The sequence below is a fragment of the Nomascus leucogenys genome, chromosome 8 (genome assembly GCF_006542625.1).
Source record: "Nomascus leucogenys isolate Asia chromosome 8, Asia_NLE_v1, whole genome shotgun sequence".
Classification (NCBI taxonomy): Eukaryota; Metazoa; Chordata; class Mammalia; order Primates; family Hylobatidae; genus Nomascus; species Nomascus leucogenys.
In genome coordinates this window covers 2,386,447-2,412,662 of record NC_044388.1, presented here as the reverse complement: position 1 = coordinate 2,412,662, position 26,216 = coordinate 2,386,447, and the positions used below count along the sequence as shown (strand labels likewise).

Genomic DNA, 26,216 nt, shown 5'->3' with positions numbered 1-26,216 from the left:
GAACTACATAAATCGCTATCGATCTGTCATGCAGGAAGACATAGGTAGTGAAGATGAAGGTGAGAACTCCCACTAATGAGTGAGAGTCTCAAAGCGGGGGAATAAGGGAGGAGACCACCCCTCATATTGTCTTATGCCCAATTTCTGCCTCCAAAAAAAGAAGAAGTAAAAACTAAAAGGCAGAAATGAAATCCACAAGCAGACAGCCCGGCACCACACCCTGGGCCTGGTGGTTAAACATCGACCCCTGACCTAATCGGTTATGTTTATCTATAGATTACAGACATTGTATAGAAAAGCACTGTGAAAATCCCTGTCCTGTTCTGATCTAATTACCAGTGCATGCTTGCTCAATCGATCACTACCCTCTCAAGCAGATCCCCTTAGAGTTGTGAGGCCTTAAAAGGGACAGGAATTGCTCACTCAGGGAGCTCAGCTCTTGAGACAGGAGTCTTGCCGATGCTCCCGGCCGAATAAACCGCTTCCTTCTTTAACTTGGTGTCTGAGGGGTTTTGTCTGCGGCTTGTCCTGCTACACTATAGCAAAAATTAGGTTGTATTATAGAAAATTAACTTTTTTGGTTTTTTTTGAGACGGGGTCTCGCTCTGTCTCTCAGGCTGGAGTGCAGTGGCACCATCTCAGCTCACTGCAACCTTCATCTCCAGGGTTCAAGTAATTCTCCTGCCTCAGCCTCCTGAGTAGCTGGGATTACAGGCATGCGCCACCACGCCCGGCTAATTTTTTAAATTTTTAATAGAGACAGGGTTTTACCATGTTGGCCAGGCTGTTCTAACTCCTGGCCTCAAGTGATCTGCCCACCTCAGCCTCCCAAAGTGCTGGGATCACAGGCGTAAGCCACCACGCCTGGCCAAAAATTAACTTCTATTACTTGCATACCTGGGTTTGCGTACTGAGAATCATACCCTGGATATTTGTATCCTTTACTGAAAAGAACTGTTCTATCTTTCCAGAAAGCAGTTTCCTAAATTCTGGCTTTCCTCCTGGAATCCTGCTATTTCCTTCTCGCATACTCTAGAGAAATCGAAGTGCTTTCAAAGGTGCTCTGAAGCTTACGCTCCACTAGTTTCACAGTAAATCGCCCCCTGTTAGGGCGTTGGTTTTTTTTTTTTTTAAATGTGTTCTCTGAATCGCTTTCCCCCTTTAATACTGCATAACAAGACTAAAGCCAGAATCCCGAGACTGCAGCGCTACCCCTTCACAAGTCGTGGGGGCTGTCCCGGGCGGGGCCTGCCTATTTTCACTTTCTCCACTAGAGGCAGCAGCGCACCGTGACTGGCTTACTACAGTAAGAAGGCGGAGACCTTTTGCTTCGACGGCGGTTGGTGGCCAGAGTCTTGATCGACAAGCTCAGGCCTCTGACCTAAGAAGCCGTTTTTTATGCACGTACAGCCAATGGAAAGGCAGAAGTGCGGCCAACGGCCAATGAGGACTGGTCTTAAGCGGACCACGGGGCGGGGTTTCCCTCCAGAGGCGGACGCTGGGTAAAGTATCGGGAGCGGAAGTGGGCGAGTCAGAGCACATCCGGTGTTAGAAGCGTTGGTAGGCCTTGGAGAGGCGGGTTAGGAAGGTAAGTCTGAAGCTAGTACTGGGCGAACTGGGAGTGAGAAATGGAAAGGGAGTTAGCGGTTACTGTCTGAGCAAGAGTGGCAGTAGCTTCCTTCTGCGGACAGATGGCATCCTGAAGGAGCGAGGCCCTGCTCGGAGACCAGACTCGGGAAAACTGGGTGGGGAGGGAAGCTAGGGAGCTAGTGCTGCGCATGCGCAACAGTGCTGAAGCGGGGGTGGGGCGGAGGCGAGTCTGCGGGGTTTTGGGGGGCGTCGAGGCCTCTATTCTGCCCCAGAGCGCTGGCGAAGGCCCCTTCTCAGCCCGACTTTTCCTTTCTCCAGTTCCTTCTCCTCCACTAAGTGTAGACTCAGGGCCCCTTGGCCTAGCTTCGATCTTTCGAATTCAGAGCACGTCCTTCCGGGGTGAAGGAAAGCGAAACTCCACCCATCCGATTGCTGTTCGGCTGCGGGCGGGTCCTCTGGTCGGGCTTACCCTGGGTGAGCGGCCCGGAGCCAAGACTCGAGGTAGGGCCTGGCGGGCGGGTGATGTCACACTCCTCTGTGACACGCGAGGCTCCTCAGTTACTCCTTAGCCAACGGCAGAGGCGGGAAGTGAGAGGAGGCTGGGGCTGGGGCTGGGGCTGCCTTCCAGGCCCACGGGGCGGCCCCGCTCTGTTCGGATTGGTTACCTTTGGGCAGGTGAGGTGGCTTTGCTTTGCTTGATCTTGAGCTTTTGTGGGCGTCTGTGTCTGCCCAGCAAGGGCGTCGTTGGGCAGTTTTTATCTTGGGCCTACTTGCTGGACCTGTGGTAACAAGTAGGCTTTGGTATCTTTGTATATTTACTAAGTGTAGAATTACTACCCGGTGCCAGCCCGGGCTGCTTGGGGTCATCAGCCTTTCATTGACCACCCCCACAACAAAAATCACTATGAACTTGAGACTGTTCTAGCAACTTGTGATTGTGTAACCCAGTAGAAGGGCTGACTGTGCTTAAAACAGACAAGGATTTTAAGGTCAAAGGTAAATAAATGGCAAATGGACTTTTCTAGTTACTTATTGATATTTATTTACAGTTTATCTTTTGTATGTGTGGTTTAAGAATTTAATTCTGGAAAGATATGGGAATTGCATAAACATTTCTTATGACCTTCGTATACACACTTTTTTCTGTAATTGTTGTATTTACATTCTGGTGTTTTCTTATTCCTTTTTGTCTAATATTTTTTGTTCTAGCCTAAAGAATATGTTGACATTTAGATTCTCTGCCACTTTTCTCCAGTAGGGACAGAATAGTTGAACCCTTGAGAAATACAGTCTGTACTTTTGATCCAGAGTTTCCTTCTTCCGTTATTTATCTGATTGTGGAAACATGGTTTAGTACCTTCCTCCTCTTTTTTTTTTTTTTTTTTTTGAGGCAGAGTCTCACTGTCGCCCAGGCTAGAGTGCGGTGGCACAATCATGGCTTACTTGAACCTTGACCTCCCCTGGCTTAGGTGATCCTCCCACCCCAGCCTCCTGAGTAGCTAGGACCACAGGTGGACGTCACCAACTCCAGCTAATTTTTGTATTTTTTGTGGAGATGGGGTTTCACCATGTTGCCCAGGCTGACCAACTCTTGAACTCAAGCGATTTATGTATTATTATTATTATGTTTTTTTGAGACAGTCTCACTCCCTTACTCAAGCTGGAGTGCAGTGGTGCAATCTCGGCTCACTGCAACCTCCGCCTCCCTGGTTCATGCAGTTCTCATGCCTCAGCCTCCTAAGCAGCCGAGATGACAGCCGTGCACCACCATGTCCAGCTAATTTTTGTATTTTTAGTAGAGACGGGCTTTTGCCATGTTGTCCAGCCTGGTCTCGAACTCCTGACCTCAAGCGATTCGCCCGCCTTGACCTCCCAAAATGCTGGGATTACAGTGTAATCCTTTCCTAAAGAATAAGAGTCATCTCTCCTGAAGAATAAGAAAAGGTAAAATTAATCCAGATACTTAGCATTTTCAAGTTATTTTCCCTGGTTATAGATATAGTTCATGCTCTTTATACAAATGCTGAAAATGCAGAAAAATGTCATAGGAATCCGTTATGTTTTGGGAGGTTTTTTTTTTGTTTTAAAGATTTATTTTCATCTATGGCTGAAACTTTTGAAAGCTTATATAAATGAAAGCTTATTTTTCTACTGTAGGATGGAACAGTAAAAAGAGCACTAGACTATAGTGGTCAGAAGACCCCAAATCTGGTTCTGGCTCTGCTATTTAACTTTCTAATGTTGGTCAAATCAATACTAATGTTTGTTTTAGTACTTTACGTTGATTTCACACATATTTTCTTATTGGCATTCAGTAGAGCAGGTATTGATCATCATCACTATCTTACAGATGAGGAAGCTGAGATAACCTTAGGTAAAATGATTTTTCCTAGGTTATATGGTAGAAAGTGGCAGCACTTGTGACACCAAATCCTGTCCTCTTGCCACTATTAACATTGCCTTTTTGAACTTAAAAAAGATGTATATTTAAAGTGGGCCTAATCTTTCCCTTTCCTCGTGGGTTGATGTGTGAGGATTAAAGGCGATACATATATAAAAGCACCTTAAAAGTTCTAAATTTTATATAAATGTAGTCAGGAGTATTAGTATAGAAGGTACTACTGCTGGCCTGACGAGTTTCATTTTATTTCGTAAACTGCCCAAGGGTATTAGTTTTCTCTAGGGAAACCATTGAATATTCTGATGCTCTAACTTCTAATTTTTTTTCCTTTACTACTTTGACCTGGTTGTAGAATCTGGTAGAAATGTCTTCTACCACTGTTTTGTTCCCCCAGAGTTTCTAACCAAACTGCATGCAGCCTTTTGTAGTTTTTATACACATTTTGTTTTCCAAAGACGGTGTTCGAGACCAAGGAGAGAAAGGCCGTCTCCTTGACTTAAAGGTTTTACCTGCGTGACCCCTTGAGGTAGATTCCACTCTGAGCCAGCTGGGGAATGTTGATTTGAGGTGACAGCACTCTTGATCTGATAATAGGGTCTAAATTTGCTCTAGAGACTTTGTAGTGCTTAAATCTTGGGGATAGCTGAGCTGAACCAGATGCAAGCTCTGCCCTCAGGGTGAGAAGTTCCTGCACAATTAACTGGAATCCAAAACACTTGAAAGAGGAGCTTCACGGGTGAGGGTGAAGTGGGTGTGCTGTTTGTCCTAATCTCTGTGCTCCCCATTTGGGATAAATATGGTGTTATTAGGGAGGGATTATTGGTTTATACTGGAAGAAGATTATGTGTTTAGGATTTTGGGGTCTTCTTAGGATTCAGTATCTGTCAAACAGTTGTTATAGAGAGGGAGATGCAGTAGTGTCAAAGTTTGGTACAAAAAATAATTTACTGAAGGCAGTAGGCATTTCATTTCCAGTTACTGATTTGGTTTTGAGGCAGCCCCCTAGAGAGATGGATTCACTATTAGCTAATCCAGGGATTTGGGTCCAAGTTAAGGGAGAGGCTGGGACATCTAGGGTGTCCACCTGGGAAGATCAAAGCTCGGTCCTAGTTGAATGAAACACAATTCCTTGGATGGTTCCTAAACTGAACTGACCTACCTCCTGGGAGTGGCAGGGAAAGCATCAAGCTTTTGCGCATTTACTTCATCAAATCCTTTACCATATCAGATTATCACTTAGTGGCTATTAGGCTGTCTCAAAATGCCCATGGCCCTGTGGGACAAGAGAGATAGTATAAATGTGCTAGAGGAAAGGTATGCCATTTCAACAAAAGTGCAGACGGGCCCCAATTTATGATGATTGGACTTAATGATTTTTTACTTTATAATGATGCAAAAGTGCTACCTGTTTGTTAGAAACTGTACTTCAGGCCGGGCATGGTGGCTCATGCCTGTAATCCCAACACTTTGGGAGGCCGAGGTGGGCAGATCACTTGAGGTCAGGAGTTCGAGACCAGCCTGGCCAACATGGCAAAACCCTGTCTCTACTTAAAATACAAAAATTATCTGGGCATGGTGGCACACGCCTGTAATCCCAGCTACTCGGAAGGCTGAGGCATGATAATCACTTGAACCTGGGAGGCAGAGGTTGCAGTGAGCTGAGATCGTGCCACTGCACTCCAGCCTGGGCAACAGAGCGAGACTGTGTCTCAAAAAAAAAACCAAAAAGAAAACCTGCACATTTTGAATTTCCATCTTTTCCCAGACTAGGGCTATCTGGTATGATACTTTCACATGAAATATTCAACACTTTATTATAAAGTAGGCTTTGTGTTAGTTTTGTCCAACTTCAGACGAATGTAAGCGTTCTGGGCACATTTAAGGTAAGGTAGGCTAGTCTGAAGCTGTAATGTTTGGTAGGTTATGTGTAGTAAATGCATAAATCACGATAGTTTCAGTGTACAATGGGATTATTGGGATGTAACTTCACTGTAAATCGAGCATCTGTACTTTTAACCAGTAATGAGGTTTTTCAAGTGCATTTATGTTTCAGTTTATAATTTTCTGGGTTTTTTTTTTTTTTTTTTTTTTTTTTTTTTGAGACGGAGTCTCGCTCTGTCGCCCAGGCTGGAGTGCAGTGGTGCAATCTCGGCTCACTGCAACCTTCGCCTCCTGGGTTCAAGCCATTCTCCTCCCTCAGCCTCCCAAGTAGCTGGGATTACAGGCGCCCACCACGCCTGGCTAATTTTTTGTATTTTTAGTAGAGATGGGGTTTCACTGTGTTGGCTAGGCTGGTCTCGAACTCCTGACCTCAAGTGATCCGCCTGCCTCAGCCTCCCAAAGTGCTGGGATTACAGGCTAAAACTAGACTTTTGAAAGAGAATAATCTACTGAAGACATTGTAGTAATGAGTACACCAGTAATAACAATGTTGGTACACCAGTAATAACAATGGTTACCATGTATTAAACTCATCCTGTGTACAAAGAGCTATTTTAAGAACTTTATTTGTATTATCTCACCTAATCTTCAACCTTACGAAGTAAGAAATGTTACGTATTAGTATTTTACACATGGTAGGCGAAACTGAAGTACAGTGAGATTAAGTGCCAGAAGCTTGCTGCATGTCCCACTGCTAAGGAAATAACTAGGATTCAGAAGTAGCAGGCACTCTTAACCACTATGCAGGGAACATGGTTATACAGTGTATGGATATAACTCAGTAGTAAAAGCTAATGAATGGAAAGCTTTCCTGGCCAAAAACACAGAAGAAGAAGAAGAAGAAAAAAAGCTACTGAAAAATTACAAACAGTTCTTCCCCCTCCTTTTTTTTTTTTTTTTTTTGCGACGGAGTCTGGCTCTGTCACCCAGGCTGGAGTGCAATAGCGCAATCTCGGCTCACTGTAAACTCTGCCTCCTGGGTTCAAACAATTTTCCTTCCCTAGCCTCCTGAGTAGCTGGGATTACGGGCGCCCACCACCACACCTGGCTGATTTTTGTATTTTTTTTTTTTTTACTAGAGACTGGGTTTCACCATGTTGGCCAGGTTGGTCTCGATCTCCTGACCTCAGGTGATCCACCCACTTAGGCATCCCAAAGTGCTGGGATTACAGGCGTGAGCCACCGTGCCCAGCCCTTTCCCCTCTTTTATTTTTTATTTTTTATTTATTTTTTTTTTTTGAGACGGAGTATCGCTCTGTCGCCCAGGCTGGAGTGCAGTGGCTCGATCTCGGCTCACTGCAAGCTCCGCCTCCCGGGTTCACGCCATTCTCCTGCCTCAGCCTCTCCGAGTAGCTGGGACTACAGGCGCCCGCCACCACGCCCGGCTAATTTTTTTGTGTATTTTTTAGTAGAGACGGGGTTTCACCGTGGTCTCGATCTCCTGACCTCGTGATCCGCCCGTCTCGGCCTCCCAAAGTGCTGGGATTACAGGCGTGAGCCACCGCGCCCGGCCTCCTTTCCCCTCTTTTAAACCATATGGGATTTTTCTTCTAAGTATCAATTTGGTCCTTTCTAGATATGTGGGAACAAGGTTCAGGATGGTTGAATTAATACAACAGGAAGAAAGAACCATGTAATTGACAAACTAAGTTAGTTGCTTTAATTTATAAAACAGTTTTGCTGTGTTGCCCAGGCTGGGGTGCAGTGACACATTTTTGCTCTGTTACCCAGGCTGGAGTGAAGCAACATGATGATGGCTCACTGCAGCCTGAAATTCCTGGGCTCAAGCAATTCTCCTTCCTCAGTCTCCCAAGTAGTTGGGACAACAGGTGCACACCACCACACCAAGCTAATTTTTTAATTTTTTGCTGAGACGAGGTCTTGCTGTGTTGCCCAGGCTGGTCTGGAACTCCTGAGCTCAAGCGACCCTCCCACCTTGGCTTCCCAAAGTGCAGGGCTCACAGGTGTGAGACATTGTGCATGGCCTAATTTTCCTTTTTTGTTTTTTGGAAGTGAACATAACCTTGAGATCTTATTGTCTTCATAATAAAACAAATATTTAATTAAATGTGTGAACAGTGTTTCTTTGACTTGCCGTTTTAATGTTGCTGTACACACTGAGGCAAAGTCTGTCCTGGCTCCAGCATTGCATGGAATGCATACCAAATCCATGATAGTTTTGTTTTGCATAGCTTTTGGCTGCTTCAGCATGTTTCATATTCACTGTAGTTCCTAGGTGTGTGGGAATAGGACTGAAGAGAATGGTTTTATTTATTTATTTATTTATTTTTTAGACGTAGTCTCGCACTGTCACTCATGGTGGAGTGCAATGGCGTGATCTCAGTTACTGCAACCTCTGCTTCCCTGGCTCAAGCAATTCTCCTGCCTCAGCCTCCTGAGTAGCTGGGACTATAGGTGCCCGCCACCATGCCCAGCTAATTTTTGTATTTTTAGTAGAGACAGGGTTTCACCATGTTGGTCAGGCTGGTCTCAAACTCCTGACCTCATGATCTGCTCGCCTTGGCCTCCCAAAGTGCTGGGATTACAGGCATGAGCCACCGCACCTGGCCTGTTTTTTTGGGTTTTTTTGTTTTTTAATTTAAGGCTGGACCCTTGATAATAGTCTTTCATTTTAGGACAAGGGTAAGGGAGATACCTAGAACAAAACAAGGCATTTAACATGACCTAGATGTCCACTGCTAAGAATACCTGTCTCCTACCAGCCCCTGCTGTCCCTGTCTTCCCGAGCAAAAGCAGACCACAGGAATATCTAACTCAATTGTGTTTGCTTGAGTTTTTTCTTGGGAGAGCTGTGTATTAAGCTCTTAGCTTTTTGTTTTTGTATGGCTCTGGCAGAGGAGGCTGGTCAGGGATACCACAGAATGATGACACTTCAGCAAAACTTCAGCAGTATGTGCATGACATGTTGACAGCTTCTGACAGATTTTCCTCTCCTGGGATGAAGGCATAACAGGAGGCTCTGAATGAAATTAGAGGAATTTGGTTATGATTAACACCTGAACATTTACTTCTCAGTTACAAATGCAGTATAGGCAAATTTTCCACAACTCCAGGAGGCACTATCCACATCGCATTCTATGTAAATAACCCCTCTTTATTTTAAAGTTGAATTAGTAATAGGCTTAGAGGTGTGAAAGGACTGCTGTATTGAATTTTTTAGCAGCTTGTAATGTACTTTTTTTCTTTATTGTGGTAAAATATAACATTTTAATGTGTTTTTTTAAAACAAAGATTTTCATTTAACTGGGCTCCTCTGGAATGTTAGCGAGTTAGTTAGTTAATGGTATTGAATATAATACTTCAAGCTCTTAAGAGCTGATTGCTCCTAGAATGGAAAATACTTGATATGAGAGCTGCTATTTTTGAGTTAAGTGCAACTTAATCTTGTTTGGCTGAGTTTGCATATCGGCCATTGAAATGTAGGTATCTTTTCTGAGCTTCGCTAGTTGAAGCTAAGATTGAAATTTGGTAAGTTTATTTTATCTGGCAAAACTTGTCAGAACAGTTTGATCTCATTACTTATCTGTATATTCTTGTCTATTTGGAACAGATCTAGAGCAAACTATCGTATTTCTTTGATTCTAAGACCTATGTATTCCCTCTCACATTTTAACATTTCTGAAATTCTCATCTGTACATTGTGTCATACACATTAAATGCATACAGATGCTCAAGACGGGGCTGCATCTGGAAAAACCCCATCATAAGTTGAAAATACCGTAAGTTGAAAATGCAAGTCCTTTTCTTTTTGTAAGTCATTTTTGTTTGTTTTTTTAAACGGAGTCTCGCTGTGTTGCCCAGGCTGGAGTACAGTAGTGTGATCTCGGCTTACTGCAACCTCCACCTCCCAGATTCAAGTGATTCTCCTGCCTCAGCCTCCCAAGTAGCTGGGACTACAGGGGTGTGCCTCCATGCCCAGATGATTTTTGTATTTTTAGTAGAGACATTTCACCATGTTGGCCAGACTGGTCTCGAACTCCTGACGTCAAAGTGATCCACCTGCCTCGGCCTCCCAAAGTACTGGGATTACAGGCGTGAGCCACTGTGCCCAACCTGTAAGTCATTTTTGTCTCGACGATATTTTTAGTTTACAATGGGTGGATCCAGATGTAACCCATCGCAAATCAAGGAGTGTACTGAATGGGTATCAATTTCTCCCAGTGATAGGTCAACCCTGGTAAGTAAGGGACCATCTGTGCTTTACCAGGTTTCTTTTTTTTCTCCATAAAGCTAATAAAATTGCTGTGCCCTTTTGCATCTATAATATTTGGCAATTTTTTTTTTTTTTTTTTTTTTTTGAAACAGAGTCTCGCTGTCACCCAGGCTGGAGTGGGCTCACTGCAGGCTCCGCCCCCTGGGGTTCACGCCATTCTCCTGCTTCAGCCTCCCGAGTAGCTGGGACTACAGGCGCCCGCCACCTCGCCTGGCTAATTTTTTGTATTTTTAGTAGAGACGGGGTTTCACTGTGTTAGCCAGGATGGTCTCAATCTCCCGACCTCGTGATCCGCCTGCCTCGGCCTCCCAAAGTGCTGGGATTACAGGCGTGAGCCACCGCGCCCGGCCAATATTTGGTAGTTACATGTTTTTTTTTAAATTTTGAAATACTGATATTGAAAAACAGAAGTTTTAGTTATTTTTTAATGATTTCAAACCACAAGCTTCTATTAAATCAAGGTGAAATTGCCATTTGACATCTCATCCCCCTGCCCCAACCCGCACAGCCTTTGATGGTTTTGGTTTTTCCATCAACAGTTGTTAAGAGAGAACCAGAAAGAGGCAGTCAGTACCCCCTGGGAAATGTCAAGAGAGGTATCTGAGAAAGGGGAGTTTCTGCCATTCTTCCCTCGGACAGATTCTGCCAAGCAGGGTCTGGTTACATGAGCATTGCCTCTTTCTTAGAATCCCCTGGGCGTTTGAGGATCCACCCTCTCCATCCCTTACTTTTCTTTAATTCTTGTAATTGGAAGCAAGAGGTTCTTCAGCGTTGCTGTTGTGAATACTGAGAAACTTGGCTCTGAAGGTTGCTTCAGTATTATTGTAAGTGCTGTCTAGGGATGTCATTAGGGGTGTTAATGGGAAACCTTAAACAAAGACACTTTCCAGGTGCTGAATTCTGCCATGCTGTAAGTGTGCTCTCTAGAGGACATATTCATATTCATCTTGGTTATGGAAGGCTGTGGTTGGCCTTGTAACAACCTGCAATAATTGCACCATCTAGATCAAGAGAGCCCAGATCCCTGTGACTCAGAGGAGAGAGCAACAACCTTAGTAGGTTCTGCAGCTTCTCACTGTGTCGGTCCTTAAGAACAGAATTAACAAAAGTTCTGAGGTGAGTAGTGATGTTGATGAGAGAAGGAAAGGAGAAACCAGAGAATGCAAGCCAGCCATTGTGATTATTTCATTTGTGGGAGAGAGCCTCAGGAAGCAAATGATGTTTATATCTTTCCACTGGCCCAGGATTCCTTAGGAAATTTGTTTGGGGACTGTAACTTTCATTACCTAGATGAATTGTTCTAAGTGTTGCGCTGGGTGCTGATTAGAGTGCTTCATTCAGTAGGTGGCCTTTCACACAACTTTTGTGTTTGAATCCCTTCCTCCCTGCCCCTCCTTCTCTGGTAGATTTAAAGTGGATGGGCATTATGGCCCTGGTAAGAGTTTGGAGGATTTATATTTAGAAAAGATGAAAGTTCTTGACTCGATCTTTAGTACTGTAGATTGAACACGTTCACTTAGGATTGCATGTGAAATAGGGGAGGGAGCAAAACTTAAGAACTTGACTTTATGGTATTGATATGATCCAATCTGTATATAGTTCAGTTTAAAATGCCCTTTTTGACATTGGGACAGTTGGCAAAAATCTGAATAAGGTCTGCAGATTAGAAATAGTATTGCATCAGTATTAATATCCTGATTTTGATCATTGCTTTCAGGATACACACACTGAAGTATTTAGGAGTACTGTGTCTGTGTGGTTAGGGAAGAGATATTTTTACATCTCTGTATATATTGCTATATAGAAAGAGGATGAAGCAAATGTGTGAAATATTAGCATTTAGGAAATCTGGGTGAAGGTTGTACAGGAATTCTTTGTACTGTTCCAGCCTTTCTGTAGGAAAGGTTCTGAAACTGTCAAAAAAATACCCTCCAAAAAAATCCTCCTTTCTGCATAAATTCCTTTTTTATGGAGGTAGGAACCTTTCTTTTTTTTAAACTGTGGATCCTTTTCAGTTCAGTTCTTAAAGGTATTAGGTAAGAAAATTTGATATGCATGTATTTAAAACGCAGGTCTTAATCCCAGACACAGCTTTATAGTTTTTGTTTTGTTAAGACTAGTCAAAGTTTTGTTTTTTATCTTTGAGGTGCTGCTAGTGAGATAATTTTTTTTTCTTTTTTTTTTGAGACGGACTCTTGCCCTGTTGCCCAGGCTGGAGTTCAGTGGCATGTCTTGGCTTCCTGCAGCCTCTGCCTCCCGGGTTCAAGCAATTCTTCTGTCTTAGCCTCCCGAGTAGCTGGGATTACAGGTGTGTGCCAACACACCCGGCTAATTTTTGTATTTTTAGTAGAGACAGGGTTTCACCATGTTGGCCAGGCTGGTCTCGAACTCCTGACCTCAGGTGATCCGCCAACCTCAGCCTCTCAAAATTGCTGGAATTATAGGCCTCAGTGAGCCACTATGCCCAGCCAAGGGAATTCTTTAGCATCTTGAAACAATGACATAAAATTGCTTTATGTGCCAGTGTCTGGGTTCCTTTAACTAGATTGTTAATTGAGAATTTCTCTTACAAACTCACTGCCTTTTAAAGGGGCAAATTACCTTCTGAAAGAATAGAAATCAAATGATAGTAACAAAATAGTTTGAGGGAGAAGATGCATTCAATGCCTCTGTCCTCTTTAAAATGGTTGATTATGATTGCAAATATATTGTAGGACACATAAAAATGGTTGTGTTAGGGCCGTAGAATTTTAGGCAAGTTTTCATCTTTCTGAACTTATATGTTGCTTTTTTTTATTTTATAAGCTGTTCGTGTGATTCTGTATGACTTAATTACTCTAACCTTTCTTTATTCTGCAGAGTGGAGACTGTTGCACGGACTCTGGAACCATGAACATATTTGATCGAAAGATCAACTTTGATGCGCTTTTTAAATTTTCTCATATGTAAGTGTTTTGACTTTGACTGGTTTTGTACTGCATTTCTTTTCATATCTCTTTTTCCCTTTTCTGCATTTATAACTTTTGTGTGTATAAGCTAACAAATTGACTTGGCCAGAATCCAGAGGACCTGATGAAAATGTCCAGATTCTACGGGTTGCTGTGTGGTTATTGGAAAGGCATTTATTCTAGTTTGGGTACTGAATATTCATAATTTTGGGCATTTGGTCTTCCTCAGCATTTAAGATTCTGTTAACCTATTTTCAGAATATTCTTTTTTATTGTACTATGCTTTCCTAAAAGTATTTCAAACTATTTGTAACAGAACTTTTACATATTCCCAGGAAGGGAAAGAGAGAAATGACTCTTCTTAGCTTAAATATGAGATTGGTCTGGGAGTGATTGCTCTTATTCACATTCTTTTCTTAGAACCCCGTCAACCCAGCAGCACCTGAAGAAGGTCTATGCAAGTTTTGCCCTTTGTATGTTTGTAGCAGCTGCAGGGGCCTATGTCCATGTGGTCACTCATTTCATTCAGGTAAGAACGATTCTCCTGGTTGCTGTGGTACAAATTACATTAGGAAAAACCAGCTCAGCAAGGTGGTCCAAGGGACCCTGTTCCTCTCTTTAATCTTTATCAGTAGTTCAGGATTTAAACTCAGCCATTAAATCAGGACATGTAAAGCCATTTTAATTTTCTGGCAACTGTGCTCCCTCTAGATACCGAAAACAGAATGCCTTAACCTTGGCACTGAATGGTGTGCTGCTGACGTACAAGACCCCCACCCACTGAGTAGACGCATGGCGTGCATGCTGGGATTCTTTGCCACAGAAGCCTTTTTATCTTTTCCTCCATTCTTCCTTTACAAAACTCCGATTGTGTGATTAACTGTCAGGAGAGGCAGGATTGAGATCTTTTTAAGGAATTGACCCATTTTATTTTCTGATAACTGTTGTCTGCATGGTTGGGTAAACACCTTCAGCAATTTGTTTTCCTGTATTGAGAGAGAATTTGGGTTTGGTCAGCAGGAGTAGAAGGTATAGTTTGAGGAATAACCAGAAAGTTTGAAGACTCCCTAACATAGTCTTGTCCCTTTGTAGAGTATTGTAGCATAAATGTAGAGGTGGGCCTCTGTTGGCATTTGCCACTGTTGAGAACCATCCTTATGTTCAGGCATCTCCTGGTAGGGATTGTGTGAAAAATTACTTTAGACACTCAAAGGATAGGGCTTTGATCGCTTGAGTTTTAGGCAAGGTTAGCCCTTAAATAATTTAGTAAAATACAGTCAATCCTTGTTATTCACAGATTCTATATTTGTGAATTCACCTACTCATTAAAATTTGTAACCCCAAAATCAATACTCATGGCACTTTTTTTTTTTTTTTTGAGACAGAGTCTTGCTCTGTTACTCATGGCACTTTTTGCAGACAGGCACAGAGTGGTGAAAAAGTTGAGTCACCCTGTTGTGCAGTGTTTTCAGCTGAGGTTGAACAAGACAGTGCTCTGCCTTCTTGTTTCAGTTCTCATATTGTAAACAAATGTTCTTTTCATGGTCATTTAGTGCCACTTTCTTTGCATTTTTGTGCTTTTAATTGGTGATTTTGCTGGTTTTTTTGAGTGGAGGTCTTGTGGTGTTGTCCTGACTGGTCTCAAACTCCTGGGCTCAAGTGATCCTCGCACCTCAGCCTCCCAAGTAGCTGGGAATACAAGCGCATGCCACCATGCTTGGCTTAATTTTGCTGTTAGACTGCAAACAGCATAGTGCTGAAGTGCTGTCTAGTATTCCTGAGTGCAGAAAGACCGTAATGTGCCTTATGAAGAAAATGTGTATATTAGATAAGCTTCATTCCGGCATGAGTTGTACTGCTGTTGTGATTGTGAGTTCAATGTTAAGGAATCAAAAATAATGTCAAATGAGGTGTCCTTAAACAGAAACACACATAAAAACAAGGTATCTATTGATCATTTGATGAAAATGTTGTGACCTTAGGCTTGCAGGAACTTACCTACCTTTTATTTCCCTCAGGAACCCTTACTAATTCATTGTCCACTGTGACTTTCTAACATAAACACTGTGAATAATGAGAATCAACTTCTTCCTTTAAAGGATGGAAGGAACTTCAGTGTCTACGTCCATCCTTAATGATTTCTCTTTTTTCTAATGCCTGTAGTTTTTCCCACTTTGCGTTTTTAAAAACAGAAACACTTTTTTCTTACTACAAAGCTAATATGCGTTCATTTTAGAAAATTCAGAAAACAGATTAGCAATGAGAAGGAAGTATTTTAAAAAATTCCATAATCCCATCATCCAGAAGTAACTACTATTAACGTTTTAGTACTTTGCAGTCTTCTGTATATGTATGTGTCTTGGTGTTTTGGTTTTTGGGGGTTTTGTTTGTTGGTTGGTTTTTGTTTTTTTGAGATGGAGTTTCATTGTTGTTGCCCAGGCTGGAGTGCAATGGCGCGATCTTGGCTCACTGCAACCTCTGCCTCCCTGGGTTCAAGCAATTCTCTTGCCTCAGCCTCCTGAGTAGCTGAGATTACAGGCATGTGCCACCATGCCTGGCTAATTTTGTATTTTTAGTAGAGACGGGGTTTCTCCATGTTGGTCAGGCTGGTCTCGAACTCCTGATCTCAGGTGATTTGCCCACCTCGGCCTCCCAAAGTGCTGGGATTACAGGCGTGAGCCACCGTGTTTTTTTTTAAGTGATCAAAAAGGGATCATTTCTATTTATTGTACAGATGGAGTGTACTTTAAGCACTTGTCACGTTTCATTCATCCTTTCTATTTTTTGGGCAAGACTCACTCATAGTTTGACTTAGGTAGTTGTACTGTAGTTGAAGGACTATGCAAGCCAGAAGAGCTTCCAGCATCCACCATGGTCCTAACCGTGCTTCAAGGCTTCTGGGTTCTCTCCTCAGCCCCATCCCTGAGAAAACACTACTTTTTCTCCTGCCTCCAGGTTATAAGCAAATGTTAGGAAGTTCAGATGAGTATTTGAACCCAATAAAGGTCTCTTGCAAAATAAATTTGAAACTTTCAAGTGTCTAATGATTGAATGATCGATTGATTCTGACTCTGATAGGCTGGCCTGCTGTCTGCCTTGGGCTCTCTGATATTGATGATTTGGCTGATGGCAACACCTCATAGCCATGAAACTGAACAGAAAAGACTGGGACTTCTTGCTGGATTTGCTTTCCTTACAGGTACGTTAAGGGATTTGTCTAATTTTGAGGGGTGAGCTGTATTTTCAGTATCTCTTAGTTATCCGCCACCCCCTTTTTTTTTTTTTTGAGACGGAGTCTCGCTCTGCTGCCCAGGCCGGAGTGCAGTGGCTCAATCTCGGCTCACTGCAAGCTCCGCCTTCCAGGTTCACACCATTCTCCTGCCTCAGCCTCCCGTGTAGCTGGGACCACAGGCACCTGCCACCACACCCGGCTAATATTTTGCATTTTTAGTAGAGATGGGGTTTCATCGTGTTAGCCAGGGTGGTCTCGATCTCCTGACCTCATGATCCGCCCGCCTCGGCCTCCTAAAGTGCTAGGATTACAGGCGTGAGCCACCGTGCCTGGCCCTTTTTTTTTCTTTTTATTGAGACAGTGTCTCCCTCTGTCACCCAGGCTAGAGAGTGCAGTGGCGTGATCTCGGCTCACTGCAACCTCTGCCTCCCGGGTTCAAGCGATTCTCCTGCCTCAGCCTCCCAAATAGCTGGGATTACAGGCATGTGCCACCATGCCCGGCTAATTTTTGTATTTTTAGTAGAGATGGGGTTTCACCATGTTGGCCAGGATGGTCTTGATCTCTTGACCTGGTGATCCACCCACCTTAGCCTCCCAAAGTGTTGGGATTACAGGCGTGAGCCATAGTACCCTGCCTCCTGACTTTTTTTTGAGATGGAGTGTCACTCTGTTGCCAGGCTGGAGTGCAGTGGCGAGATCTCAGCTCACTGCAATCTTTGCCTCCCAGGTTCAAGCGATTCCCCTTCCTCAGCTTCCCAAGTAGCTGGGACTACAAGCGGCTAATTTTTTGTATTTTAGTAGAGACGGGGTTTCACCATGTTGGCCAGGATGGTCTTGATCTCCTGACCTCGTGATCTGCTCGCCTCAGCCTCCCAAAATGTTGGGATTACAAGCGTGAGCCACCACACCCAGCGCTTTTTTGTGTTTGTTTGTTTTTTTTTTTTTTTTTTTTTTTTTTTTTTTTTTTTTTTTTTTTTTGAGACTGAGTTTCACTCTTGTCGCCCAGGCTGGAGTGCAGTGGCACAATCTTGGCTCACTGCAGCCTCTACTTCTCGGGTTCAAGTGATTCTCCCGCCTCAGCCTCCCGAATAGCTGGGATTATAGGCACCCACCACCACGCCGGCTAATCTTTTGTATTTTTAGTAGAGATGGGGTTTCACTATGTTGGCCAGGCTGGTCTCGAACTCCTGACCTCGTGATCCGCCCACCTCGGCCTCCCAAAGTGCTGTGATTACAGGCATGAGCCACTGCCCCTGGCCCTAATTTTGTATTTTAGTAGAGACGGGGTTTGACCATGTTGGTCAGACTGGTCTCGAACTCCTGACCTCAGGTAATCTACCTGCCTCAGCCTCCCAAAGTGCTGGGATTATAGGCATGAGCCACCGTGCCTGGCCTTCCTGGCCTGCTTTCTAATTTCATATAGGTTCATTTTGTTTCCCCATCCATTAGGGGAAACTCTGAGTAGCCACTGTGACTCTACTTTTGTATCCAAAAATAGCCGTTGTGTACTTGAATGAATGAGGTTCAAGAGCTTAGGTAGCATAATCTATTAATAGGAGACATAGAACTTTTAATAAACTAGACCTGAGAATCCAACTTAGTTGCACCCACACTGGCAATTACCATAGGAGCTTCTGTTCTGAGTCTTACAGACAGTGCATTAAAGCTATACATTGGGATCTGTTGTGCAGGACACTTTGCTGATTCTCAAAAAAAGAAAGGCACAGCTCTTCTAGAATTGTCATAAAGGAAACGACTCAAGCTATATAATAAAAATGTTTGCAAAACAACATTTGAATTAGAACAGCTTGTTCTGAGTGACAGTCTGATATATGTAGGAGAAATTTTAGAAAGGAAGAGATTTAGGGATTAAGTTTTTTGCATCAGGGCAAGCTAGTTTTTGAAGGCATTAAGGGGTGGAATTATCAGAAGGAAAGAGGAAAGTAATTAGAATGAAAGAAATGTTAGAGCTGGAACAGGTTGCCCTCCCGTTGGCAGGTGTTCACCTGCAGAACCAGTCTCGCCTTTCTTTGCTACAAAGGGGAGTCAGTCCTACATGACTGTAAGGTTGCTGGCCAGGAGGCACTGTTTTGCTCTTTATCCTTTTTTTCTAATTCCTGATTTGGCCTAAATTACCATCTCACATCACTCTAGCTCTGAAATGTTTGGCATGCCTACTTTATTTTCTTCTAATTTCTGTACCCTCCCTGAGGTCATCCATGATTTTCAGCTAGGAGGACAATTTTGCAGCTATTTCTATAAAAAAAACCCAATGCAGTCAAGTATACATTTTATTGAAAACAATTACAGCGGAGGGGAGAGAGATTTAATTCTTTAGTCCACGTTTGTTAAGAGCATGAGTATGCCTATATTTTGGGATCAGCTTTTGGATGAGGATCCTATTCAAGAATTGATGGTAATACTGTGTCCTGGGTTTTTTGTTTTCTAGGAGTTGGCCTGGGCCCTGCCCTGGAGTTTTGTATTGCCGTCAACCCCAGGTAACTCTTTTGGTAGTGTCTTACGTGCTTTTATCTTTATGAATACACCTTCTAAATGTAGACCGTATACCTGTAGCCCTTAATCTAATGGTCTTTTTTCTAACAGCATCCTTCCCACTGCTTTCATGGGCACAGCAATGATCTTTACCTGCTTCACCCTCAGTGCACTCTATGCCAGGCGCCGTAGCTACCTCTTTCTGGGAGGTAAGTGTGAACTGGGAAACAGGGAATGGGGGCTCCTTTTTAGCCAGAATTCTCACTAGTACTCCTTCCTTATCCCTAACTCCTTTGTGACTATTGAGTTGAGATTAACCTTCATTCTGGGGGAAGTTAAGGAATGGCTTTAATGGGATTGCTTTACTTTGCTTTGGCTTCTCTCAAGACAGCTTTTTGCTGTGTCTTATAGGTATCTTGATGTCAGCCCTGAGCCTGTTGCTTTTGTCTTCCCTGGGGAATGTTTTCTTTGGATCCATTTGGCTTTTCCAGGTAAGACTTAGCCTAGAACTTTCTAGCAGCCATTTGCCTCACACTTTTCTTTCTTTTTTTTTTTTTTTGCACTTCTTTCTGTACTACTATGGGCAGTGCTCTCTAAGCCTTCCCATTATCCTTCATAGTATGGAGCCTTCTGCCACAAGTGAAAACAGGCTGCACAAGGTTGGGCATTGCTAAGAGAAAATGGTTTGCTCAGACACCATTTGTGTAAGGCCAGTCTGGCAGTGGCTGATTGTTAAAATGATTGAAACTCTTCCAGTGACCAGTGCAGTATTGTGCCTAGGGAAGTAATGTGGTCTTCACCCTAGGCTGCAGTTCTCATGAATGGTAATGTTCATAGGGTTCACATTTGATGTACTTTCAAGTGGCTATGAGCCAGAAAGTATGGCTGTTTTTTTTTTCTCTACAACTTCTGCTATATAGTAACTTAATCTCATACATTTGTTAGGCAAACCTGTATGTGGGACTGGTGGTCATGTGTGGCTTTGTCCTTTTTGATACTCAACTCATTATTGAAAAGGCCGAACATGGAGATCAAGATTATATCTGGTGAGTGTGGGAACTAGTCTTTAACAAGCATGAAGGTTGAGGCATACTGTTCCACAGCTGAACTTAGGTTGGCATTGGCTGAACATAGGTGGCCAAGCTTTGGGAGTGTATGTGGTAGGAAACCCATGGTTTTGGAACTGTGTACCATAATCTTCCTCAATTCCTGAAAGACTTCAGGTTTTTTAAAAATCTGGGCTAATAGGCTGGGCGTGGTGGCTCATACCTATAATCCCAGCACTTTGGGAGGCTGAGGCCGCTGGATCGCTTGAGCTCAGAAGCTTGAGACCAGCCTGGGCAACATGGCGAAATCCCGTCTCTACTAAAAATACAAAAAAATTAGCTGGGCATGGTGGCACATGTATATAATCCCAGCTACTCAGGAGGCTAAGGCATAAGAATCATTTGAACCTAGGAGGTGGAGGTTGAAGTGAGCCAAGATTGCGCCACTGCACTCCAGCCTGGCAACAGAGCAAGACCCTGTCTCCAAAAAAAAAAAAAAAAGTGTGGGGGCCAGACACAGTGGCTCACGCCTGTAATCCCAGCACTTTGGGAGGTCAAGGCAGGTGGATCACGAGGTCAGGAGATCGAGACGATCTTGGCTAACACGGTGAAACCCCGTCTCTACTAAAAATACAAAAAATTAGCTAGGCGTGGTGGCGGGCACCTGTAGTCCCAGCTACTCGGGAGGCTGAGGCAGGAGAATGGCGTGAACCCAGGAGGCGGAGCTTGCAGTGAGCGGAGATCGCACCACTGCACTCCAGCCTGGACGACAGAGCGAGACTCCATCTCAAAAAAAAAACAAAAAGAAAAAGTGTTGGGGGTTGGCTGTATATTTACATATCCATAGTGGGTATCTCCAGGCAGAAGTGAGGGAAAGAGATTTTTCTCCTTTTTCTTTTTATACTTCTGTATTCTTTAAATAATGAGTAGAAGATATACTCTTATTTTAGAGACAGGGTCTCGCTCTGTTGTGTAAGCAGTAGTGTGGTGCTGGGAACACAGCTCTCTGCAGCCTGAATTTCCTGTGCTCAAGCAGTTCTCCTGCCTCACCCTCTTGAGTAGCTGGGACAACAGGCACATGTGACCATGCCAGGCTAATTTATTTTTTGTAGAGATGGGGTCTTAACCATATGCCCAGATTGGTCTCAAGCAATCCTCTTGCCTTGGTCTCCCAAAGTGTTGGGATTACAGGCTTAAGCCACCATGCCCAGCCCCTTTTTTTTTTTTTTTTTTTTTTTTTTTGAGACAGTCTTGCTCTGTCACCCAGGCTGGAGTGCAGTGGCAACATCTCAGCTCACTGCAACCTCCGCCTCCTGGGTTCAAGTGATTCTTGTGCCTCAGCCTCCCTAGTAGCTGGGATTACAGGTGCTCTCCACCACGTCCAGCTAATTTTTGTAATTTTAGTAGAACGAGGTTTTGCCACGTTGCCCCGTGAGGACATGGTGTTGAACTCTTGGCCTCAAGCAATCTGCCTTCCTCAGCCTCCCAAAGTGGTGGGATTACAGACATGGGCCACCATGCCCAGCTCACTTTTTTTTTTTTTGAGACGGAGTTTCGCTCTTGTTGCCTGGGCTAGAGTGCAATGGTGCGATCTTGGCTCACCGCAACCTCCATCTCCCGGGTTCAGGTGATTCTCCTGCCTTAACCTCCTGAGTAGCTGGGATTACAGCCACCATGCCTGGCTAATTTTGTATTTTTAGTTGAGATGGGGTTTCTCCATGTTGGTCAGGCTGGTCTCAAACTCCTGACTCAGGTGATCTGCCTGCCTCGGCCTCCCAAAGTGCTGGGATTACAGGTGTGAGCCACTGTGCCCGGCACTTTTTTTTAAATGTAGTGATTCTCTCAGTCTCGTGACTAATTAGTGGTAGTTAAGGGTTCAGACTTGGACCTCTGCAGAGTTCAAAGCGCTTGAGACAGGGCTTGCTCTGTCACCCAAGCTACAGTAGGAGAGTGGCACTGTCATGGCTCACCGCAGACTCAACCTCCCTGGGTTCAGGTGTTCCTCCTACCTCAGCCTTCTCAGTAGCTGGGATTACAGGTGCATGCCACCATGGCCTGCTAATTTTTGTAGAGACGGGATTTTGTTGTGTTACCCAGGTTGGTCTCGAACTCCTGGGCTCAAGCAGTCCACCTGCCTCAGCCTCCCAAGATGTTGGGATTACAGGCATGAGCCACTGTGCCCGGCCCAGTCTCTTTATGCTGCATGACTTCGATGAGTCTAAAGGATCTCAGACTCCAGAGTTTTACTTCCTTAGTTGGGGGTGAAGTGTGGGAGAAGCTGGCTCGCGGGGGCGGGGTGGGGTTTATATTCTGCATCTTTGTGGGCTTGTGGATAACAGAAAGTCTGAAGCACAGATCCTAATCTGGTTCTTGCCTTTCAGGCACTGCATCGATCTCTTCTTAGATTTCATTACTCTCTTCAGAAAACTCATGATGATCCTGGCCATGAATGAAAAGGTTAGCCTACAACCCAAAGATGAGAGAATAAATGGCTCCTGAGCTTGGCATATGTGTATACTTCAGATTTGAAAACTTGCTCACACACTGTGTTAGGTCCAGGGTAACTGTAAGGCAGGCCGCTGAGTAAGAGGTAAACCAGAAGTCTTCAGTTGATAGAGAAAAAGCAGCAAGTGGAAAAAAAAAATTTTTTTAACTAATCCCTGAGCTTAGTATGAAAGGGAAAAAAGCTTCAGTGGCAGTAAACACAACCTACTGTATGAATAATTTAAAGGCTATATAGTTGTGACTCAGAGAAAGGTATTGTGGAGGACGTTGTAAATTTCAGAAGTAGACTAATTTTATCCATGTTAGTCTTAATTTTTTTTTCCAAGGAAGCATTCTGTATAGGGCTAATGAGTATCCAACATAGTTGAGTCCAGCAGTGGGGGAAACAAATGAAATGAGCTTTTCTTTACAGACCTTATGGAGCTTAGAGATAGCATAGTGGTAGTGGGAGCAGCTGACCAGATAGGATTGCTGGCTCTGTCTGGGCTATGCCATGGTTGGACTGAGAACTAAGCAGATGTACAAGTTTCAGAACAAGCAACTCAATTTTCATTCCTTAATACATTGGGCTTCCATCCAAGATTGAATGAAGAATTCTACTGGACCAAATTATTTCTGAATGTCAGTTTATGCCAAAGAGTCATGCTCACTTTGCAGGGTGCAGCATTTCTCGCGCCTAATGGATGGTTGGTGGTCTTGGCCTCAAGTTTCACTCTTTGAGGATAGAGTGCCATCTGCAGCCTTCACTGTTGGGATCTGAGCTGTAGTGGCTGTGAATAGCCTAGAGTGGTCAGGCAGCCCACCTAGGCACTCTTGGGGTGGGGGCGGGGACAGCTGCTTAATCTTTATTCTCAGTCCGTCTGTCGGCAACTTTGGGAACCACCAGTAGGACGTGGTTAAGATTCAGTTCTTGCTGAGCTAAGGAAGCATTTCTCATTTCTTTTTAATCGTCTGGCTCACTTCTAGTCCCTAACTAAATGCTCACTCAAGAGTTTTAGCTTGAATGTCAAATGTCAAAAATCAATTGGGTGATTTTTCTCCATTTCTAGGATAAGAAGAAAGAGAAGAAATGAAGTGACCATCCAGCCTTTCCCAATTTGACTTCCTCTCCTTCCACCCCTCGTTTCCTTTTTGCACACATTACAGGTGGTGTGTTCTGTGATAATGAAAAGCATCAGAAAAGCTTTTGTACTTTGTGGTTTCCTCTATTTTGAATTTTTTGATCAAAAAACTGATTAGCAGAATATAGTTTGGAGTTTGGCTTCATCTTCCTGGGGTTCCCCTCACTCCGTTTTTTGTCAACCCCACCCGTAGCCTCTTCCTCTACTCAGGCAGTCGACCCGCCACGATGAGGAGTGGCACCAGCAGAGGGCGCCAACCAGGAGTCTACTTTCCCACCAGGCTTCACCCAGTGGACCTGAACTGTTTGGTAGAGCCACCCGGCCCTTCCTTCCTCATCGTTGTTTGGTATGCGCACAGTTCCTGTGGGACTGGGCCATGAGTTTTCCATTGGAAAGAAGTTCAGTGGTCCCACTGTTAACTCAGCCTCATATCTGAACCGTCAGGCCCTACAAAGAAAATGGAGAGCCTCTCCTGGTGGATGCTTTGCTTCCTCTGAGTTGCTCACGCTGGTCTGGCAAACACACCTTTCTGCTTTGCCTTCACAAAAGTAATGTGTTCCCTTTCCCACCCTTTGACCCTCAGGGAGTCAGCCTGCTTCCATCCATGGGTGGGAAGACTTCAGCACAAAGGAAAAACTAATTTTGTCAGGCATTTTTGAAAAGGCTGATTATGTGTATCAAGGTACAGCATCGTAGGGTTCCCCCAAACTTGCCCTGTTTTTGTTTTTTTAGTTGGTTATCCCCTTACTGAGTGGCCTCTACTAGGTGGCTGTGATTAAATGTCCCAAGCAGCGATAGGGAAGGGGAATGGTTGAGCCTCTGGAGCTGATTGTAACCAATCCTGCCAGACCTGTTTGGGGCAGCAGGGAGCAAAATCTCCTTTAACAACCAAGCAGTTCCTCATTCACACCAACAGAACGGGGCTGTGATAACTTAGGAGGCAGCAATCCTAATAGTCCTTCAGTGCATTTTAGTCTGTCCCCAACTGGACACCAATAGGTAGTGTCAAGCCAGAAATTCGGGGCAGTAGATAAATGTTCATTTTACAGATGCACTTTAGTTTTTGGTCTGTTACCTGTTTTCCAGAAATTTGTGGCCTTTTAGGCGGGAGTTAGGCGACCAAACCTGTGAGAGCCCCAATCCCTGCAGTTTTGTGGTTTCAAGTGTGGGTGGACAGTCCTAATGGGGATCTCCAGCTCCTTCCCTGTGGTCTGCCACAGACAGCTGCCCCCAGAAGGGTCAATGTTGGGAGTGGTTGTGGCTCTGAGCTGCTCTACAGAGCCTCAGTGTGAGAGGATCGAGCCATTGAAAGCTCATTACCAGTAGGACATAATTTTTGGCTCTCCCTATTCACAACCAGTGCACAGTTTGACACAGTGGCCTCAGGTTCACAGTGCACCATGTCACTGTGCTATCCCATGCATTTGTTTCCAAGTTGTGTTTATTCCTGGAGTGACGTGCCACCTGGAATGGCTCACTTTCACTGAGGATGCTGTCCTCTGATTTAGCTGCTGCCTCCAGCCTCTGGCTTGAGAACTTACTAAAGGGACTTACTTCCTGTTAAACCCCTGTTAACTCTCCATAAATTTGGTGATTCTCTGCCAGGCCTAAGATTTTGAGTTACATCTCTTGAAGCCAAACTCCACCTTCTGTGCTTTTTGCTTGGGATAATGAAGTTTTTCTTTAGAAACAGTGCCAAGAATGACAAGATATTAAAAAAAAAAAAAAAACAGCAAAAAAAAAAAAAAAAACCTACTTTTAAAGAAAATGCCTAACAGATTTTTAATATAGTTATCTCTACCACTTTCTTTTCTAGTTCCTTGATTTTCAGCTCAGGCTGCATTCTAACTCATACTGTGAAGACAAAGGTGTTTTTGATTCAGAAATATATGAAATCTACATAGTCTTAATTTGTAAAAAATAAATAAAATTCCTTAACCTTTCCTGGTGTTTGTGTTAAATTCAAGGGTACAGCTGGTCATGGAACTTGTGATACTACCAGGGTTTGCTAGTGGGGGCTGGGAGTGGGATACGATTGAGTTTGTGTCCTAAGTATGAATAGAGACAAAGATCCCCCACCTAGACCTCCCACTCTATAGCCCCAACATGCCACAAATGTTGAGAATTTTCTCTGTCAAATATGTAAGCCAGTTTTTTTTCCAGTCCTCTCCACCCCCTGCCACCTTTGCTATATGTTGTTTGTGGCGGTATGTGCAGTTGGTTCAGATGTGCAGCTAAGCTTTGGAATTTGAGGATGCATAATGGAAAAAAGGCAAATGATACCCACTCATTCTGCAAGTATTTTTGTTCACCCACTGCTGCCAGGCCGTATTCTAAGTGCAGTAGTTAATGAAGATGTAAAAGTTGGCCAGGCATGGTGGCTCACGCCTGTAATCCCAGCACTTTGGGAGGCCAAGGTGGGCAGATCTCTTGAGGCCAGGAGTTCAAGACCAGTCTGGCCAACATGGTGAAACCCCATCTCTACTAAATACACCAAAAAAAAAAAAAATTAGGCATAGTGGCAGGCACTTGTAATCCCAGCTACTTGGGAGGCTGAGGCAGGAGAATTACTTGAACCTGAGAGGTGAAGCTTGCAGGGAGCTGAGATGCACCACTGCATTCCAGCCTGGGTGACAGAGACTTATTCCCAAAAAGTCGGCCAGGCGCGGTGGCTCACGCGTGTAATCCCAGCACTTTCGGAGGTC

At 44.0% G+C, this 26,216-nt stretch overlaps 1 protein-coding gene across 2 annotated transcripts; it reads left to right on the top strand.

The window, feature by feature from the left end:
• The first annotated feature begins 1,487 nt into the window (after positions 1 to 1,487).
• On the top strand, positions 1,488 to 25,454 carry TMBIM6 (transmembrane BAX inhibitor motif containing 6). 2 transcript variants are annotated; one of them, XM_030816607.1, is made up of 10 exons: positions 1,488 to 1,588; positions 13,026 to 13,111; positions 13,535 to 13,643; positions 16,193 to 16,313; positions 18,796 to 18,844; positions 18,951 to 19,048; positions 19,251 to 19,330; positions 19,785 to 19,885; positions 22,267 to 22,342; positions 23,440 to 25,454. In XM_030816607.1, exons 2-10 carry the CDS (start codon positions 13,056 to 13,058, stop codon positions 23,461 to 23,463), a joined length of 714 nt encoding a protein of 237 aa, XP_030672467.1. In that variant the 5' UTR covers positions 1,488 to 1,588; positions 13,026 to 13,055; the 3' UTR covers positions 23,464 to 25,454. The 2 variants fall into 2 exon arrangements, with proteins under 2 accessions (XP_030672467.1, XP_030672468.1); XM_030816608.1 differs by lacking the exon at positions 1,488 to 1,588 and adding an exon at positions 1,786 to 2,091.
• The last annotated feature ends 762 nt before the right edge of the window (positions 25,455 to 26,216 follow it).